The sequence below is a fragment of the Neomonachus schauinslandi genome, chromosome 10 (assembly GCF_002201575.2).
Source record: "Neomonachus schauinslandi chromosome 10, ASM220157v2, whole genome shotgun sequence".
NCBI lineage: Eukaryota > Metazoa > Chordata > Mammalia > Carnivora > Phocidae > Neomonachus > Neomonachus schauinslandi.
The window spans coordinates 2,274,120-2,293,702 of record NC_058412.1 but is presented as its reverse complement, the minus strand read 5'-3'; the positions used below and the strand labels follow the sequence as shown (position 1 = coordinate 2,293,702).

General features: G+C 52.5%; 1 protein-coding gene across 4 annotated transcripts in view; it reads right to left on the bottom strand.

Moving 5' to 3' along the window:
• Positions 1–16,418: 16,418 nt before the first annotated feature.
• Positions 16,419–19,583, bottom strand: part of COLEC11 (collectin subfamily member 11) — a 33,007-nt gene continuing 29,842 nt past the window's right edge. For all 4 annotated transcript variants that reach the window (XM_021697586.2, XM_021697588.2, XM_021697587.2 and 1 more), the window contains 2 exons: positions 17,350–17,445; positions 16,419–17,189 (listed from right to left, as the gene is read on the bottom strand). In XM_021697586.2, coding sequence (XP_021553261.1) covers positions 16,798–17,189; positions 17,350–17,445 — 488 coding nt within the window. In that variant the 3' untranslated portion in view covers positions 16,419–16,797. The remainder of the gene's footprint in view (positions 17,190–17,349; positions 17,446–19,583) is intronic.

Below are 19,583 nucleotides of genomic sequence, written 5' to 3'. Positions count from 1 at the left end.
AGGCCGATGTCCGTTTTTCCAAATGAAGCCTAGTGTTCGGACACGTCTGTTTTCATTGGCAGAAGTGAATTCGGTTTGGCGCAGAGATTTCTCCACAGGCTCCTGCCTCAGCCTTCCCACCGCCCCCACGCCCTGGCGTCCCCCCAGCCAGCGAGCTCCCCCCCTTCTGTCAAGGGACCTGCCCCGCTGCCCCCGAAATTCAGTCGCTTAGACACTTCATCCTTCTGTTGCTAAAGCTCCATTTGCAGCTAGGAGCCTGCTGCAGGCCACTTACATGTGTTTCACTAAGATAAAGGAAGGTCTGATGGTCGCAGAGACCATCAGTACCAGGTCCTAAGTGTGCAAAAGGCATAACACCGGCCGGGTGCTTTATGGTTGCACTAAGACGGGAACCGTTTGCCACACGTTGTATATGCCGGTTTAAATCCGATGAAATATAAAACTCAGTTTCTTGGTCACACCAGCCACATTTTCCGTGCTCAGAAGCCAGGCGTGTCTGGTAGCCACTGCACCGAACAGCACAGAAGACAGATTTCCATTGCTGAAGAAGGTTCTAGCCAATGGTGCATGTTGTAGGGGAGCACCATTGTCTTAATATCCCTTTTTATTAATTTAGACACAACGGTCGATGTTCAGTCATGGTCTTAGAACTCTTCAGCGACCTCTCATCAATGCAGGGAAGCGCCAACAAGGCAAACCGTCTCTTCGGCTCCCTCAAGCCTAGCCCTGTGACCCTGTGACATCACACAGCAAGGGGGAGTTTGCAGATGTGATTATGATCCCAAGACAGGGGGGTAATTCTGGGTAATCCAGGTGGGTCCGGTCTGCTCACAGGAGACAGTCAAAGCAGAGACCTTTCTCTGGCTGGAAGCATAAGAACCACAGGCAGAAAGGGAGTCAGAAAGAATCAGAGGTTTGAATCATGCTCCAAGAGAGAGGAGGCCCCTGCGTGCCCCCACGGAGGCCCACGGGCAAGGACCATCTCACACCGGCAAGGAAGCAGGAACCTCGGTCTTACAACCACAGAAGCGGATCCAGCCGCCCCTCCCCAGAGCCTCCTGAGACCCAGGCCCAGCCAGCGGGTACTTTGACCACAGAAACCCAAGCAGAGGGGGGGCAGAGCAAGATGGCGGAGAAGTAGGAGACTTGGATTTCGTCTGGTCTCAGGAATTCAGCTGGATAGGGATCAAACCATTCTGAACACCTACAAACTCAACAGGAGGTCGAAGAAAAGAAGAGCAACAACTCTCTCATCAGAAAAGCGACCACTTTCTGGAAGGTAGGACGTGCGGAGAAGTGAATCCGAGGCGATATTCGGGAGGATAGACGGCGGGGGAGGGGCCTCCGGCGGCCGCTTCTGGCAAGTGATAGAGCCGCGGAGCACAGAATCGGAACTTTTAAAAGTCTGCTCCGCCGAGGGACGTCACTCTGGTGGCTAAGCGGGGGGTGGAACCCTCCGGGACAGTGTGGTCTCAGGACCCTCGGGGTCACAGGAAGACCGGGGGTGCCTGAGTGTGGCAGAGCTCCCAGGTATCGGAGCAGGGAAGCCGGCTGCAGAGGCGGAGCCGAGGCGCGGGCTCTCAGCTCGGGGTGGCCATAAACCGTGATCCGCGGCACAGTCGGGCCCCTGCTCCTCCAGCAGGGACCCAACAAGCGGCAGATCCGGGGAGACTCACCTTCCTCCCCCGGGAGGAGCCGCGCGGGATGCACCGCAGGGATCTGCTGGGTTTGGAGACTCCACCCGGGGTCGGGGGCCAGAGATAGAAACGCGCGGTCACAGGCCGGGTGAGCACGGAGTGCGGCTGGAGACCGGGGAGACGGGAATGACTGGCGGCTTTTCTCTGGGGGCTCACTGAGGAGTGGGGCCCCGAGTTCTCGGCTCCTCTGGGCGGATATTGGGAGGCCGCCATTCTCACTCTCCGCCTCCAAAGCTGTACGGAAAGCTCGCAGGGAACAAAAGCCCCGGAGAGCAAACCCGAGCAGATTACTTAGCCGGGAGGGGGCAAGGGCGGGGCAAGGCAAAGACATTTGGGAACCACGGCAACAGGCCCCTCCCCAGAAGATCAGCGAGAACAGCCAGCCAAGACCAAGTTTACCCATCAATGAGAACAGCAGAACTCCAGCTCTAGGGGACTACTGCACATAGAATTCATGGCTTTTTTACCACGATTCTGTAGTCTTTCAAAGTTAATTTTTTTTTAACTGTCTTTTTTTCTTTTTTTTTTCTTTTTGAATTTTTCTTTTTCCCTTTTTCAACCAACATCTTATCAATCCCTTTTTAAAAAAAAAAAAAAATTTTTATTTTTCATTTTTAGAGTCATATTCTATCCCTTCATAGTAGTTACCCATATTTTTGGCTTATATATATAAGTTGTTCTCTCTTTAAAATTTTGAGATAGTTTCTTCTAACAGATCAAAATATACCCTAAATCTCTAGTATATGGTGTTTTCTATTCCCCTGCCTGATCACATCCTCTCCCTTTTTTTTTCTTTTTTTAAATCCTCTTCTTTCTTTTTTCAAACAACTTCTTATCAATTCCTTTTATAAAATTTGTTATAATTTCCATCTTTACAGTCATATGCCATCCCTTCATCATATCAACCCTTATGTTTGTACATATATAAGTTTTTCTTTCTTTAAAATTTTGGGAGGCACTTTCTTCTAAAAGACCAAAATACACCCCAAATCTAGTGTGTGGCACTGATCATATTTGATCACATTCTGGTTTTGTTGTTGTTGTTGTTTTGTTTTGTTTGTTTTTGTTTTTATCTTTATCTTTTTCTTTTTTTTCTTTTTCTTTTTTCTCTCTTTCCCTTTCTTTTCCCACTGCTTCAGGTTTTTTCTGATTTGTTTAGAGTATATTTTCTGGGGACGTTGTTACTCTGCTAGCATTTTGTTCTCTCATTAATCTATTCTCCTCTGCACAAAATGACAAGACGGAAAAAAACACCTCAACAAAAAGAACAAGAGGTAGTACCGACTGCCAGGGACCTACTCAATATGGACATTAGTACGATGTCAGATCTAGAGTTCAGAATCATCACTTTAAAGATACTAGCTGGGCTTGAAAGAAATATGGAAGTTATTAGAGAAACCCTTTCTGGAGAAGTAAAAGAACTAAAATCCAACCAAGTAGAAATCAAAAAGGCTATTAATGAGGTGCAATCAAAAATGGGGGTGCTAACTGCTAGAATAAATGAGGCAGAAGAGAGAATCAGTAATATAGAAGATGAAATGATGGAAAATAAAGAAGCTGAGAAAAAGAGAGATAAACAACTACTGGATCACGAGGACAGAATTCAAGAGATAAGCGATACCATAAGACGAAACAACGTTAGAATAATTGGGATCCCAGAACAAGAAGAAAGAGAGAGAGGGGCAGAAGGTATAATGGAGCAAATTATAGCAGAGAACTTCCCCTTTTTGGGGAAGGAAACAGGCATGAAAATCCAGGAAGCACAGAGAACTGCTCTCAAAATCAATAAAAATAGGTCAACACCCCGACATCTAATAGTAAAACTTACGAGTCTCATAGACAAAGAGAAAATCCTCAAAGCAGCTCGGGAGAAGAGATACGTAACCTACAAGGGTAGAAACATTAGATTGGCAACAGACCTATCCACAGAGACCTGGCAGGCCAGAAAGGACTGGCAGGATATATTCAGAGCACTAAATGAGAAAAATATGCAGCCAAGAATACTCTATCCAGATAGGCTGTCATTGAAAATTGAAGGAGAGATAAAAAGCTTCCAGGACAAACAAAAACTAAAGGAATTTGCAAACACAAAACCAGCCCTACAGGAAATATTGAAAGGGGTCCTCTAAGCAAAGAGAGAGCCTAAAAGCAACATAGACCAGAAAGGAACACAGACAATATACGGTAACAGTCACCTTACAGGCAATACAATGGCACTAAATTCCTATCTTTCAATAGTTACCCTGAATGTAAATGGGCTCAATGCCCCAATCAAAAGACACAGGCTATCAGACTGGATTAAAAAACAAGACCCATCGATATGCTGTCTGCAAGAGACTCATTTTCGACCCAAAGACAGCCCCAGATTGAAAGTGAGGGGGTGGAAAACCATTTACCATGCTAATGGACACCAAAAGAAAGCTGGGGTGGCAATCCTTATATCAGACAAATTAGATTTTAAACCAAAGACTGTAATAAGAGATGAGGAAGGACACTATATCATACTTAAAGGATCTATCCAACAAGAAGATCTAACAATTGTAAATATCTATGCCCCTAACATGGGAGCAGCCAATTATATAAGGCAATTAATAACAAAAGCAAAGGAACACATCGACAACAATACAATAATAGTGGGGGACTTTAACACCCCCCTCACTGAAATGGACAGATCGTCTAAGCAAAAGATCAACAAGGAAATAAAGACTTTAAATGACACACTGGACCAAATGGACTTTACAGACATATTCAGAACATTCCACCCCAAAGCAACGGAATACACATTCTTCTCTAGTGCCCATGGAACATTCTCCAGAATAGATCACATCCTAGGTCATAAATCAGGTCTCAACGGGTACCAAAGGATTGGAATCATTCCCTGCCTATTTTCAGACCACAATGCTTTGAAACTAGAGCTCAATCACAAGACAAAAGTCAGAAAGAACTCAAATACATGGAGGCTAAAGAGCATCCTACTGAAGAACGAATGGGTCAACCAGGAAATTAAAGAAGAATTAAAAAAATACATGGAAACCAATGAAAATGAAAACACAACTATTCAAAATCTTTGGGGTGCAGCAAAGGCAGTCCTAAGAGGAAAGTATATAGCAATACAAGCCTTTCTCAAGAAGCAAGAAAGGTCTCAAGTACACAACCTAACCTTACACCTAAAGGAGCTGGAGAAAGAACAGCAAATAAAGCCTAAACCCAGCAGGAGAAGAGAAATAATAAAGATCAGAGCAGAAATCAATGAAATAGAAACTAAAAGAACAGTAGAACAGATCAACGAAACTAGGAGCTGGTTCTTTGAAAGAATTAACAAGATTGATAAACCCCTGGCCAGACTTATCAAAAAGAGAAGAGAAATGACCCAAATCAACAAAATCATGAATGAAAGAGGAGAGATCACAACCAACACCAAAGAAATACAAACAATTATAAGAACATATTATGAGCAACTCTATGCCAGCAAATTAAATAACCTGGAAGAAATGGATGCATTCCTAGAGATGTACCAACTACCAAAACTGAACCAGGATGAAATAGAAAACCTGAACAGACCTATAACCACTAAGGAAATTGAAGCAGTCATCAAAAATCTCCCAAAAAACAAAAGCCCAGGGCCAGATGGCTTCCCACGGGAATTCTACCAAACATTTCAAGAAGAATTAATACCTATTCTTCTGAAACTCTTCCAAAAAATAGAAATGGAAGGATAACTTCCCATCTCATTTTATGAGGCCACCATTACCTTGATCCCCAAACCAGACAAAGACCCCATCAAAAAGGAGAATTACAGACCAATATCCCTGATGAATATGGATGCAAAAATTCTCACCAAAATACTAGCCAATAGGATCCAACAGTACATTAAAAGGATTATTCACCACGACCAAGTGGGATTTATCCCTGGGCTGCAAGGTTGGTTCAACATCTGCAAATCAATCAATGTGATATAATACATTAACAAAAGAAAGAACAAGAATCATAGGATCCTCTCAATAGATGCAGAAAAAGCTTTTGACAAAGTACAGCATCCTTTCTTGATCAAAACTCTTCAGAGTATAGGCATAGAGGGTACATACCTTAATATCATAAAAGCCATCTATGAAAAACCTACAGCGAATATCATTCTCAATGGGGAAAAACGGAGAGCTTTCCCCCTAAGGTCAGGAACGTGGCAGGGATGTCCACTATCACCACTGCTATTCAACATAGTATTGGAAGTCCTAGCCACAGCAATCAGACAACAAAAAGAAATCAAAGGCATCTAAATTGGCAAGGAAGAAGTCAAACTCTCACTCTTTGCAGATGATATGATACTTTATGTGGAAAACCCCAAACACTCCACCCCAAAACTGCTAGAACTCATACAGGAATTCAGTAAAGTGGCAGGATATAAAATCAATGCACAGAAGTCAGTGGCATTCCTATACACCAACAACAAGACAGAAGAAAGAGAAATTAAGGAGTCAATCCCATTTACAATTGCACCCAAAACCAGAAGATACTTAGGAATAAATCTAACCAAAGAGACAAAGGATCTGTACTCAGAAAACTATAAAATACTCATGAAAGAAATGGAGGAAGACACAAAGAAATGGAAAAACGTTCCATGCTCATGGATTGGAAGAACAAATATTGTGAAGATGTCAATGCTACCTAGAGCAATCTACACATTCAATGCAATCCCCATCAAAATACCATCCACTTTTTTCAAAGAAATGGAACAAATAATCCTAAAATTTGTATGGAACCAGAAAAGACCCCGCATAGCCAGAGGAATGTTGAAAAAGAAAAGCAAAGCTGGCGGCATCACAATTCCGGACTTCCAGCTCTATTACAAAGCTGTCATCATCAAGACAGCATGGTACTGGCACAAAAACAGACACATAGATCAATGGAACAGAATAGAGAGCCCAGAAATGGACCCTCAACTCTATGGTCAACTCATCTTTGACAAAGCAGGAAAGAATGTCCAATGGAACAAAGACAGTCTCTTCAACAAATGGTGTTGGGAAAATTGGACAGCCACATGCAGAAGAATGAAACTGGACCATTTCCTTACACCACACACAAAAATAGACTCCAAATGGTTGAAAGACCTCAATGTGAGACAGGAGTCCATCACAATCCTAAAGGAGAACACAGGCAGCAACCTCTTTGACCTCAGCCGAAGCAACTTCTTCCTAGAAACATCGCCAAAGGCAAGGGAGGCAAGGGCAAAAATGAACTATTGGAACTTCATCAAGATAAAAAGCTTTTGCAAAGCAAAGGAAACAGTCAACAAAACCAAAAGACAACCGACAGAATGGGAGAAGATATTTGCAAATGACATATCAGATAAAGGGCTAGTATCCAAAATCTATAAAGAACTCATCAAACTCAACACCCAAAGAACAAAGAATCCAATCAAGAAATGGGCAGAAGACATGAACAGACATTTTTCCAAAGAAGACATCCAAATGGCCAACAGACACATGAAAAAGTGCTCAATATCGCTCGGCATCAGGGAAATCCAAATCAAAACCTCAATGAGATACCACCTCACACCAGTCAGAATGGCTAAAATTAACAAGTCAGGAAACGACAGATGTTGGCGGGGATGCGGAGAAAGGAGAACCCTCCTACACTGTTGGTGGGAATGCAAGCTGGTGCAGCCACTCTGGAAAACAGTATGGAGGTTCCTCAAAAAGTTGAAAATAGAACTACCATATGATCCAGCAATTGCACTACTGGGTATTTACCCCAAAGATACAAAAGTAGGGATCCGAAGGGGTACGTGCACCCCGATGTTTATAGCAGCAATGTCCACAATAGCCAAACTGTGGAAAGAGCCAAGATGTCCATCAACAGATGAATGGATAAAGAAGATGTGGTATATATATACAATGGAATATTATGCAGCCATCAAAAGGAATGAGATCTTGCCATTTGCAACGACGTGGATGGAACTGGAGGGTATTATGTTGAGTGAAATAAGTCAAACAGAGAAAGACATGTATCATATGATCTCACTGATATGAGGAATTCTTAATTGCAGGAAACAAACTGAGGGTTGCTGGAGTGGGGGGTGGGGTGGGAGGGATGGGGTGACTGGGTGGTAGACACTGGGGAGGGTATGTGCTCTGGTAAGCGCTGTGAATTGTGCAAGACTATTGAATCTCAGATCTGTACCTCTGAAACAAATAATGCAATATATGTTAAGGAAAAAAAAAAAAGAAGAAGAAGAAGGTAGCGGGAGGGGAAGAATGAAGCGGGGGAAATCGGAGGGGTAGACGAACCATGAGAGACAATGGACTCTGAAAAACAAACAGGGTTCTAGAGGGGAGGGGGGTGGGAGGATGGGTTAGCCTGGTGGTGGGTATTGAGGAGGGCGCGTTCTGCATGGAGCACGGGGTGTTATGCACAAACAATGAATCATGGAACACTACATCTAAAACTAATGATGTAATGTATGGGAATTAACATAAGAATAAAAAAAAAAAAGTTAAAAAAAAAGAAACCCAAGCAGAGAAATCAGCCGAGCCCAGCTGGACTTCTGACCTACAGACCGTAAGATAACGAACTGTGGTTAGACACTGAGAATATGTGACAACACCACTAACACAAATCCTTATTTGTTCGTTCAAACTTCACAACTGAGAAGCGACCATCACCAAAGAGGCAAGAGAGATGCAGATAGTTCTCAGCTTCTGGGAGAGACGGCGAAGCCCATCGGATCCTTGAGGCCAGTATCAGCTGTGCCCATTTTCAGGGACACACAGAGGTGCACCCGGGGACCCCAGGCCGACCTGTCTGTCTGGGAACAGCCAGCCCCTAACCCCGCAAATGCCCGGCTGGCCGCTCTGAGGCTGCCTGGCCTCCCCGCGGGTCGAGTCCAGGCCCCATCCCCACTGGTCGGCTTGAGGCTTGTCTGTCAACTCAAGGTCTGGGTCGGGTTGCAGTTGTGTTCCTGCCACGATTTCCATAAAATAAGTGTAACAATGCGAGACGGGGTGTACAGAAGACAACGGATGTCTTTAAGCCCCAACCCCGCATCTTCACACCTGTTCTCCTGCCTTCCTCATGCCAGCCGGAGAGTTGCAGAAAAGCCCAGAGAGGCAGGGTGCTTGCCCAGCGTCACACAGTAACGAAAGGGGAGGGGACACGTTTCAAACGAGATTTGGGGTGAAGCCACAGCCCTACCCCTTTATTAACTACGAAGAAACCAGCACTGTCTTCACTGTTTCCCTAGGAGCTGCATAATGTGTTATGTGTGTTTTCCAGACAGCCTCGAAGGCCGTGGTATGAAAAGTCTCTCAGCCTCAGGATAGAAATGTGAGAAAGAAAATAGAACGAGCCTACAAGCCAGCCCTCATGCTGGGGATTCACCCAGAGGATACAGAAACACTCACTCCCCAGGATGTTTAGAGCTGCATTACTTACAGTATCCAAGACATGGACGCAGCCCCAGTGTCCCTCGACTCATGAATAAAGATAAAGAAGACGTGGTGAGTATACACAGTGGACTACTACTCGCCCATAAAAGAGAATGAAATCTTGCCATTTGCAATGACATGGATAGACCCAAAGAGTATGATACTAAGTGAAATAAGTTGGTCAGAGAAAGACAAATACCATATGATTTCATTCATGTGGAATTTAAGAAACAAAACAAACGAGCAAAGGGAAAAGAGAGAGAGACAAACCAAGAAACAGACTCTGGACGTATAGCACACACTGACGTCACCAGAGGGGTGAGGGATGGGGGAGGAGGAAACAGGTGACAGGGATGAAGGAGGCACCTGCTGTGAGGAGCAGCGGGGGATGTACGGAGGCGTTGAATCCCGCATTGTGCACCTGAAACTAATACAACACTGTATGTTAACTTTACTGGAGCTAAAATTAAAAAATACTTTTTTTAAATGTGCCGAAGGAAAGAGGGGACCCCTCCCATGTGGGTTCCAGAGCACTGCGCAGGCCTGACCACACACCCCACCCCGGGTGGACCTCGCGGTCTGTTTCTAAGTTTCTCTCCTGAACCACAAACCCCGAACGTGTCCCGCCGCAGCTTTCATACACTCGAGCACCGTTCATGCTTTATTGTTCCCTTTGGGATTTGCCTTAAAATAAGAAAAGACGCCCAGGGTGAGTGCAGGACTGTGGGAGGGTCGACCAGCAGGCCGGGCTATGCCCACAGGAGTCACCGTCCTGGGAGCAGACTCTCGGCGATCCTCAGCAACTGCCGTCACTGGCGGGGACTCCTAGTGAAGCCTTTGGCTAAAAGTATGAGGTTTTTGTGAGACAAAAGAAGTTTATTCACGTTCAGGACAAACCAGAGGGAGTTTAAGCAGCGATTGGTGTGGCCGGCGAGCCGTAAGCAGCCGCACGCGCTCAGGCCTGGCTCTGAGTGCGGTTCTGCTGTGGGACACAAGCTTATTTCACCGCCAGGCCTACTCTGCCGGCGTTGGATGAAGACCAAACTCACACGACTCACAGAGTGGCGTGGAGGGGCAGGAGGGGGGAGGGGAGCGCCAGGGGGAGAGCAGGGCCCAGCCCGGCACCTCACGGGCCATGGGCTCTGGAAACACCACGGGCGTCAGGCCGGCCCCACGCGCACCCTGCAGTCCACAGACGCCGCTGGGCCCGGTCCTTACCTCTCAACACTGTCAGAGGCTCATTGCGCTCCGAGTCTCTCCGCTACCTGTTCTTTCGGTAAGGACAGCTCTAAAATAGGAAGTTATGTATGAACAGCACCCAACCTCACCCAGGAACCCGAAGTTCAGTGTTTAAGACTGGATTTCTTGCTCCGCACAAGCCAGCCAAGGTCCCATGGTGCTCACGTGCCAGCCAGGACAGAGTTCATAAGGGCCTCATGTAGCAATACAGAACTTTCCAGAGATTGGCCATGCCTCTGTGATGTCACAAGGGCTGTGGGGAGAGGGGGCTCGACGATGGTGGAGCAGCCCCTCCCTGGAGAATCCAAGGGAGTCGCTGCAACAGCCTTGCTGGGGGCCCACAGCCGGGCCTGGTCCCTCCCACAAAAGCCACCCCCACCATCCCCACTAGCCTGAGCCTGAAATCCCCACCTCACCTCCAGCCGTCCCACCCAGTCTCGTGTCCAGGAGCCTCCGGGAAATGCATTTATTCTGCACACCCAGCAATGGTTCTAGAGAAGACAGCCTCTGGGGAAAGAACCCTCAGCCCCGGGAAGATGCAGATGCACCCCGAGTTTTCACATGATTTAAAGGACTCCGTGGACCTTGATGAGAGGGGCTACTCCTCGTGGCGTGCAGCAGGCGCAGGTCCTGCCTCGGAGCCCACGGTCCGGAGAAAGAGCTCTCAGTGGGGTGGGAACAGCGCAGCAGCCCCAGCATGCGTGGTGTTTAGCTGATGGCACCGTCACCCGCCCACCGCAGAGCGGTCGTGTCCTGGTCCACAGATGGAGAAACTGAGGCTCAGGAGGTAGAGATCTATCCAAGGTCCTTGAGTCATGAGCAGCTGAATGGGAGCAGGATCTCGGCGCGTCCAGGTGGCCCCGAGCATGTGGCCTGGGAGGCCTGGAGGGCGGGTAGTGTGGGGTGGCAGTCTGTCATCGTCCTTGGTCTCTTCACCAGGCTTGGCCTGCCCCTCTCCCCTCCTGCACCCCAGCTCTCCCTGATGAAACCAAACCGGATGGGAAGCAGGCCACCTCCAGGGACCTCCCCGGCCTCTGGCTGGCTCCACATCCTCAGGTCTGTGCTGACACGTCTGTCCAGCCTTCCAGAGGGATTCTTAAGAACACAAGCCACATCTGTGCCTCTGTACATAACAGGTGGTGCCTTATTAAATTAACAGTAGTGACCCTGTGACCCTGTCCTGATGTTCCTTTCACCCATGACCCAAGTCTAGGCCCCGGCACGGAGAACAGCCGAGAGGGATGCTCAGGGGCTAGCGAAGGCTGCCTGAGCCACCTGTCCGCACCTGGAGCCCAGCTCCCCAAGTGTGATGTGCATCCGAGCCCCGGAGAGCCTGCTAACGTGCGGGTCCTGACCGCAGATCTGAGAGGCACCAGGAGTCTGGACCTCTACACGCAGCAAGGTGATGCCGAGCGGCAGGTCCGGGACCACACCTGGAGAACAAGGTTCTGCAAGCCACACTGTCCAGCCACTAGCTACTTAAAATCGTATCTAAAGTTTAAGTTAAGGGATGCCTGGGTGGCCCAGTCAGTAAAGTATCTGCCTTCAGCTCAGGTCATGATCTCGAAGTCCTGGGTTCGAGCCCCATGTCGGACTCCCTGCTCAGCGAAGGAGTCTGTTTCTCTCTCTCCCCCTCTGCTGATACCCCTGCTTGTGCTCTCTCTTGCACTCTCTCTTTCTTTCTCTCTCAAATAAATAAAAAAATAATAATAAATGAAAATAAAATTTAAATTAATTTAATAAAAGTTAAATGAAATTTAAAATTTACATCCTCTATTTCATTGAATTTCACGTGCTCGATGCCACATGCTGGGCGTGGACACAGAGCCCTTCCACCATTGTGCACGTGCTTCTAGGCACTCTGGGGAGGGAGGAGGAAAACCAGAGCAAGCAGAGTGGTGGTCCTGGAGCCCCGAGCCACAGAGGAGCCTGTTGGGGCTGTGGGAGGGGCGACAGCAGACCCTTTACCCGGAGGCTGGAGTTGAGAGCCAGCCGCGGGCACCTTGACTGCAGCCCCAGAAGAGCCCGGGGCCAGAACCCCCCAGCTAGCTCAGCTGCCCTCCCCGTTCCTGAGCCCCAGAAGCTTTGCGGGAGAACATCTGAGCTGCTGAATTGTAGGGTCGTTTGTTACACAGCAGTGGATGGCCGATCCCGGCGAGGGAGCCTGCTGGGGAATGACGAGGGCGAGAAAGGTTGGGGATGAGGGTGGCCCAGAGACGGCGAGACTGGAGACATGGGCTCGCCCCGCATCGGGGTGTTGCCTCCATGCGGTCGGTGTCAGTGGATGACAGCAGGTGCGCAGGCCCTCGGGGTCACTGGGGCTGGGCTCAGCGCCCCCAGCATGGCCTGACGGCCTTGCCAGCACAGCATCGCCAGGAGCAGCCTGTTGCATGTGAGCCCCGCGGCGATGCTAGAAACTTCTGCCTTTGCGACCCACCTTGTGCCCCAACCTCCTCCCAGGCCCTGATGAGATTTTTGAGCAGCGGGGCCCACCCCCGCTCGCAGGGCCTGCTGCACCTTCAGGGACAGAGATAAAGGAACAGACACAGCCTGCAGCTTGGTGGTCCCCTCGGGGGCTCCTTCCTCCTGTTTACGCGTGCCAAACCCCATGCTGGCCACCTGCAATGTCCTTCCTGATCCCACCGTCCCGGCAGGATGGACCTCTATACTCATTTTTGGCCACATCTGCCCTTTTTCCTGTGGGTGGCAGATTGCAAACATGGCCACAATCCTCCACATCCCTGTGCTTCTCACACTACACGTGGCCCTTGAATCTGGACTCACTTTAGCACTTACTTAGCCGTAGAAGGGGACAGAGCCATGTTGTCCCTGCTCAATGCGTAGGCCTCAGGAGCCACTGTGTGCCCACTCTTCCTTTTTGGAACTGCCACCTTGTGAACACACTCGGGCTGGTCACTTGAAGATAAGAATCACAGCCTGACAGCCAAGGCACCCCAGACCAGCCACCCCAGCCCCTCCGGCAGGTGCCGGCAGACACGTGAGCCCAGCCGTGACCAGAAGAACCGTCCAGCTGGTCCCAGCCCAAGTTGCTGACCCCTAGAATCACGGTTAATGGGTACACAGCAAAAACTAACCGATACGGTACGTTTGGTATATGCTCATCCTTGGAAAGCCGTATTCCTCCCACCAGAGACACTGTGTGCTTTCCCAGCCTCCCTCATAGCTCGGGCACAGACACACACCACCACCATGTGTGGTAGTTCTATGAAATGGTGCTTCTGGATTTGTGCAGTGCACAACCTGTGCAGATGCACAAAATGGCCCCAGAACACTAGGTACCCAAACAGAGCCGCCCCTCTAGACTCTGGAGGTGAGCCAGTGAGGAACCAACCCAGTGACTACAGCCAACTTGTATGGCAGGGGCCGCGCCAGCTGCCAGGCACAGAGGGACCCAGCGGGCCCATCTGCAGCATGATTTATGGGTTCTGTTCCCTTCCACATGGCCCCCGATGGCTCTCCAGTCTTTCCAAAATTCCCGTGAACTCCCAAAAACCTTTCAACAAATCCCCTTTCTGCTTAAATTAGCCAGACTCGGATTTTCTTGCTTATGGCTAAGAAACACCTCCCACCCTTGGTTCGGATCTGCTGGATTAAAGTGCCTGGTGACTGTCCCTCGATCCTCGTCTGCCACCCAGTCCCCCAAGGAAGCAAGGTGGGCACACTGCCCAAATAGTCCCCAGGGGTAGCCGGCTGGCATGGGCAGACAGCGAGAGCCTGCTCAAGTCTGAGTGAGGCAGAACAGGACACAATGCTGCCCCGGGGAGAAGAATGGTGGACAATCTCACAACACCCGTCAGGGGCCGGAGTCTGCCCCGCGGAAACACCCCCGTGTCTTCTTCCCTGTCCCCGGCCTGGACCGAGCTTTGTGCAGGGATGCTGGGACCAGAGATTAATCCCTTCCCCTTCCTAGAGCTTCTCTTCCTCTGACACTCAGAACCACCAGTCCTTCCCCTGAGTGGCCTTTTGTTTACCCGCTCTAGATGGCCACCACCGCCCTGGGGACGCGCTCGGGCTGAGGAGGAGGAATCACATGGCTGAGGGTTTCCTGAAGGGCATGGCGCCCCTGGGTCTGGGGGCCAGAGCCCCTCCTTCTTTCCCTCCCTGCCTGCCTGCTGCCCTTTGTTCTGCAGCATCTCTCCCCCTCTGCCTCTAACTGCTCCCCCCTCCTCTGCCCTCCCCCCAAACGCACACGCACGCACACACACTATCCTAAAGAACTCCCCCAGCATCCGTGTCGAGCCGACTCCCCACGTTCCTTGCTGCAGACACACGTCCTCCTCCCGCCGCTGGATGGCAGTGTGGACCCGCGGATCCGCGCCCCCCACCCCGCCCCGCCCCCTAACAGCCGGCAGCCCCAGGCTGGGCTCCGCTCATCCGTCTCCGCCCAGGCTCCACCGAGCGCTCTGAACAAAACAAGCGCAGCAGCAGCTTGGTCACGCCTCAGTGCGGCACCTCATGAATCCCGGCTCTCTCCTCAACCAGGCCGCCTCCCCGCTGCGGATCAGACTCTGCCGTCTGCACAACAGGCCCCTTCTTGAGAAGTCGGGAATTAAATTAGGGGCAATGGTCGGCCTTTGTGCCCAGTTGTCGATATCCTATCAGATTGGCTTTGAAAGGATTCTAGTCCTGGAGAAGAGCGTGAGCAAAAGGCCCGTGTGTCTCCTCAGAGGACAGCTGAGTGCAGGAGGCGACAGGAGGGGCTGGGCCGGCCGAGCTCCCCACGACGTCTCCAGACTTGGAGGCCACATGAGAGCACGGAGGTGATGCCCTCCACCCCCTCGCTTCCAAGTGAGGGAAGGGAGACCCCGAGGGGGCCAGGGCTCCCCCAGGACTGCACACGAGCCAGAAGAGCCCAGGGGAAGGCAGGTGCATGCCTGTCCCACCTCAGACTGAAGGAGCAGGGGCTCTGTGCGGGGCGCTGGGAAGACGTCGCCGGGGCAGAGGCGATGGCCGTGAGGCTGTGCACGCTCAGCTCCAGGCCCCTCCTGCCGGGCGCTGCCCAGCCACAGCCACAGGCCCCCACAGACCAGATCGGCCCCTGGGCGCAAGGGAGGCATCTGTGTGGTGAGGGGCGGACCCCCGGGCGGTGCTTGGGGAGTGCCAGGCCGCCCCACATCTTCCTGCCCGCCGTGGGCGGCAGTGGGGGCTCCGGCAGGGCATCCGCAGGGCACGTGAAGAGGACCAGGGAACACCTGTGTGTGCAGCATGGGGGTTCCAGGGTAGGACCCTCGAGCTCAAGGAACCCAAGCCCTCTGGAGTAGGCGGGAAGCGTGCCGCCTCTCCCCCTGGAGGGGGTCGTCACCTTCCCCTGCCAGACGGTGACTGCGCCTGCCCATGGTCTCGGAGGCTCTAAGCAGACCTGCCCTTTTGTCCAGAGGGGCGACCTGGGGAGAGACACTATTGTCGTCCACGGCAGTCAGCTGCACAACATCCTTAAAAACATGGTCCGGAACCTCGGGCAGCCAGGGCCTCACTCACAAGACATGAGCCACATGAGCAGCCCTTGAAGAACTGCCCCCAGCAGTCCCTTCCTGCCCCCACGACCCCAGCTGGATGGCTTTTGCACGTGCCTATGCGCTGTATTCCTTGAACAAGAAGAAGTTTGGTGTTTACTGGGGAATCTGATGCACAGAAAGGAAAAGAACCACAGGTGACGTGGCGGCAGCTTCCGGACTTGCCTCCCGGTGTCCGCACCCTGTGACGTCGTCCCCTCCCTGAGCGTGCGCGGGACCCGGTGGGTCACCCCTCGTGAACAGAATGCCTTTGTGACGGGACGGCGCCCCACTTCCCAGGTCAGGTGTGGCTCTCGGCTCCCACATAGCCGCCATGCCGGGAGCTGCCCGGGGAGAGAGCCCCGTGGCACGGAGCCGGACCCCCCCACGACCACCACTGGTGGTCACTAGTGCAGTCCGGCTGAGCCCAAAGAAAGTCCAGATCCACGGGAACCGTGAGATCCTTAATGTTGCCGTCACGAGACGCTCGGGCGATCTGCGCCTGCCCCAAGCAAAATGTCCCTACTCACACAACAGTGAAGAGGAACGTGCGTTTTAATGTAATTTACAGAAGCATTGGCCAAAGTGACGTGGGTTCTTCTCACGCAGAAATTAAAAGGGAGATGGTCCCTGAAGCCCCCGCTACCATTGTTTGGACTCGACTCCAGCCACATTTCAAGCTTTTATTCTATAGTTTGGACAAAGGCAAGCGCGACTCTGACTAAGAACTCCCTAATGAGCATGTGGCTACCGTACGAGTGGTAAAACCTGGCTTCTTCAGCAGTCACGCCCGGAAACGCTGTCTCTCCTCCTGAGCGCCCGCCGCCACCGTCTGCGGCCCAGGAACGCGGCCCGGTGGGAGGCGGCCAGCGCAGGTGGCAGGGGCGGCCCGGGGCGCGGGGGGCCGGTCACCCCGAGGCCGCCCGCTCACACGTGCTCCTTGTCGAACTCGCACAGGAAGTGCATGGTGACGTGGCAGGCCACGTCGTTCCAGCCGCCCGAGGCCACCATCTCCACGCAGTCCTCCTCGTCGTAGGCGTTGTTGGGCTCACCGCTGCGCCACTTGTTGAAGGTCTGCATGGGGGAGCGGTCCGAGTACACGAACGTGCCCTCCCTCTCCAGGTCGTTGATGCCGATGAAGACGCGGGCCAGGCCGGCCTGCGTGATGTAGGCGGCCATCAGGCCGTTGGCGGCCTCGTCCTTGGGCATGCCCAGCGTGCCCCCGCGGCCCTGGCAGGACAGCTGCGCGTCCACGTACCTCTTCTCCTCCTTCACGAGCAGGTAGATCTTACTGTCCGTCTCGCGCACGCCGGCGACAGCTGCAGGGGGGGGCAGTGCTGGAAAGTGAGCACTCGCGTTTCCGTAATCACGCTCGGTGCGCAGCACCCACGCGAGGCCCGGACCGCGGGCGCCACACGCCGGCCGAGCCCCTCTGTCTCGGGGGTCGGGAGGGGGGACAGGGAAACCCTGAGAACGTACCATTCTTTATGAATTTTAGCTCCGTCGTCAGCTGGGTGACCTGGTTGTCCATCTCGCCGATGGCCTTCCTCAGCTGGCTGCACTCACACGGGATGCCTGTGGAGACCGGCCCCCGCGTTAGAAGACGCCACCGGGGATGGCACTCCGGAAAGCAGCCCCCACCCAGACAGAAAGCTGAGCCGGCAAGCGGACCCCGTGGGCCTTCAAGGCTGGGACACAGATTCCGAGCTTCATCCCGACGGCAAGGAGAAGCAGCGGAGGGACGTCAACAGGGCGGCCCCAGGACCGACCTGTTTTCACATAGGGCTCTGCGTGGGTGGGAAGGAAGAGGGGAGGTGCAGGGGAGACGGGGTGGAGGGCGGAGTCGTGGCAGCATCTCGGAGGACGACGGGGCTCGGGGCAGTGACGTGCGGACGCAGAGAAGCCAGAACATCTGGGGACAGTGGGGGCCCCGCAGCATGAGGGTCCCTCTCACAGCTCTGCCAGCCATGTCACCTCAGGTCAGGGGTCCTGGCCCTTTCGGGACCCCCGAGCTGCCTCCCGTGGGGAGCTCCACTTGTCAACACCCCCCCCCGGTCCCCACTGCAGCAGGGGGACCCGGCCACTGCCAGCCCATCACCTCCCCCAGGACCAGAGCACATCTGCCCTGCACAGACCCTACCGAGAGCCCACGTGCAGGACCTGCCTCTCCCCCTGCAAAACCCCACGGTGCTGAGCTCCAGCCGCACTTCCAGACTGAACCTCCCCCATAGAAGACTGGGCCCATCTTCCAGAATCTGAGCCCTCCTCCACCACCCAGAGTCCAGAACGCCCTCACTTCCATGCGCAGATCCGGTCCACACTCGGCGGCCAGAACGCCCTCACTTCCACGCGCAGATCCGGTCCACACTCGGCGGCCCCAGCTACGCTTGGGGCCAGGGGGTGGTTCTGCAGTGGAGTTCATCTGAAACCAGTGTCACGTCCACGCCCCCTGAGGCTGTCCAGGCTTTCTGGATTGCTCTCTGCAGTGACAAGTGGTGGGCTTGTTCCTCCGTGTCCTTTCAAACTGTCCCCTGGCCTCCGGGCCGGCCCCACACACCACCAGGTCCTCCTCCCTGCAGGGCCAGCCGTGTCCAAGGCGGCGGCGGGAGGCGCTGCCATCTGTCCCGTGACCACGTTCCTCCTCCTCTCCACAGTACTGACAGAGCCCTTCAGCCAAGGGCTTTTGACTCAGACATCTCTTTCTTCCCCAGTTTCCAAGCTCCGAGCTCTCTCGAGGGCTTCTCTCTGAATGTCACACTCAGGATGAATGCCAGCAAATGGAGACAGCATGTGTGAGACAGAGAAAGACAGGCTGATTCAGCATAGTGGATGCCGGAACGTGCCCACACACACGGCGGTCTGGAAGGGACCGTCAGGACCCAACCACTGGGAAGCCCGTTCGGCTCCAGGACCCCCCACCTGTGCCCCCAGGGCCTGACGGCAAGCTCACGAGAGGTCACGAGAGCCTGAACGAGGTGCTGGTGCAGGGACAGGACACAGGACAGCTGTGCAGATGCATGGGACCATGAAGGACAGCAGGGACAGCGTGGAACAGTGTGGGACAATGTGGGTAGCGTGGGACAGAGGACAAAACCCGCGTGGGAAGCGCCACGTGAGCCAAGAGGTGGTTGGACCAACGTGGGCAGCAGGACATGGTGGACATGCGCCAGGCAAGGGGACAGGTGGGGCTGGACTATGGGGGCCGAGGCGGACATGCAGCTGGGGGAGCCTCGCGGAGGACGAAAGGCAGCAGACGAGCTCCACGGAGAGGGGGCCGTGGCCGTGGGACAGTGGGCTGAGAGGTCAGTGTCACCAGCACCAGGAAGCTGGCCACATCCACTGAGCGGCTGGGTCCCGGGTGACCTTCTCGGGCGTCAGGCTGCAGGGAGCCAGCTACAAGGAGCTCCAGAACGAGAAAGTACAGACGTGCTTCCCGAGAAGTTTGGTGGTCAGAGGAAGGGGGAGGTACTTAGAAATGAGGAATGCATGCTTGGGGACACGTATATCTGAGCCAATCCTTAAAGTCGGCGAGCACTACAGTCCCAAGAAGGATGTGAAAATACTCAGGTAGAAGGAAATGGAATATTGAAATAGTCTACCAGAGGATGTGACAGACAAGGAAAGAGGATGCCAGTCATACATACTCTGTTTTCAGACCACTGCGGTTTTATTTCATGATTTACAGTTTTTTCTCAAGTGCAATTTTCCCCATG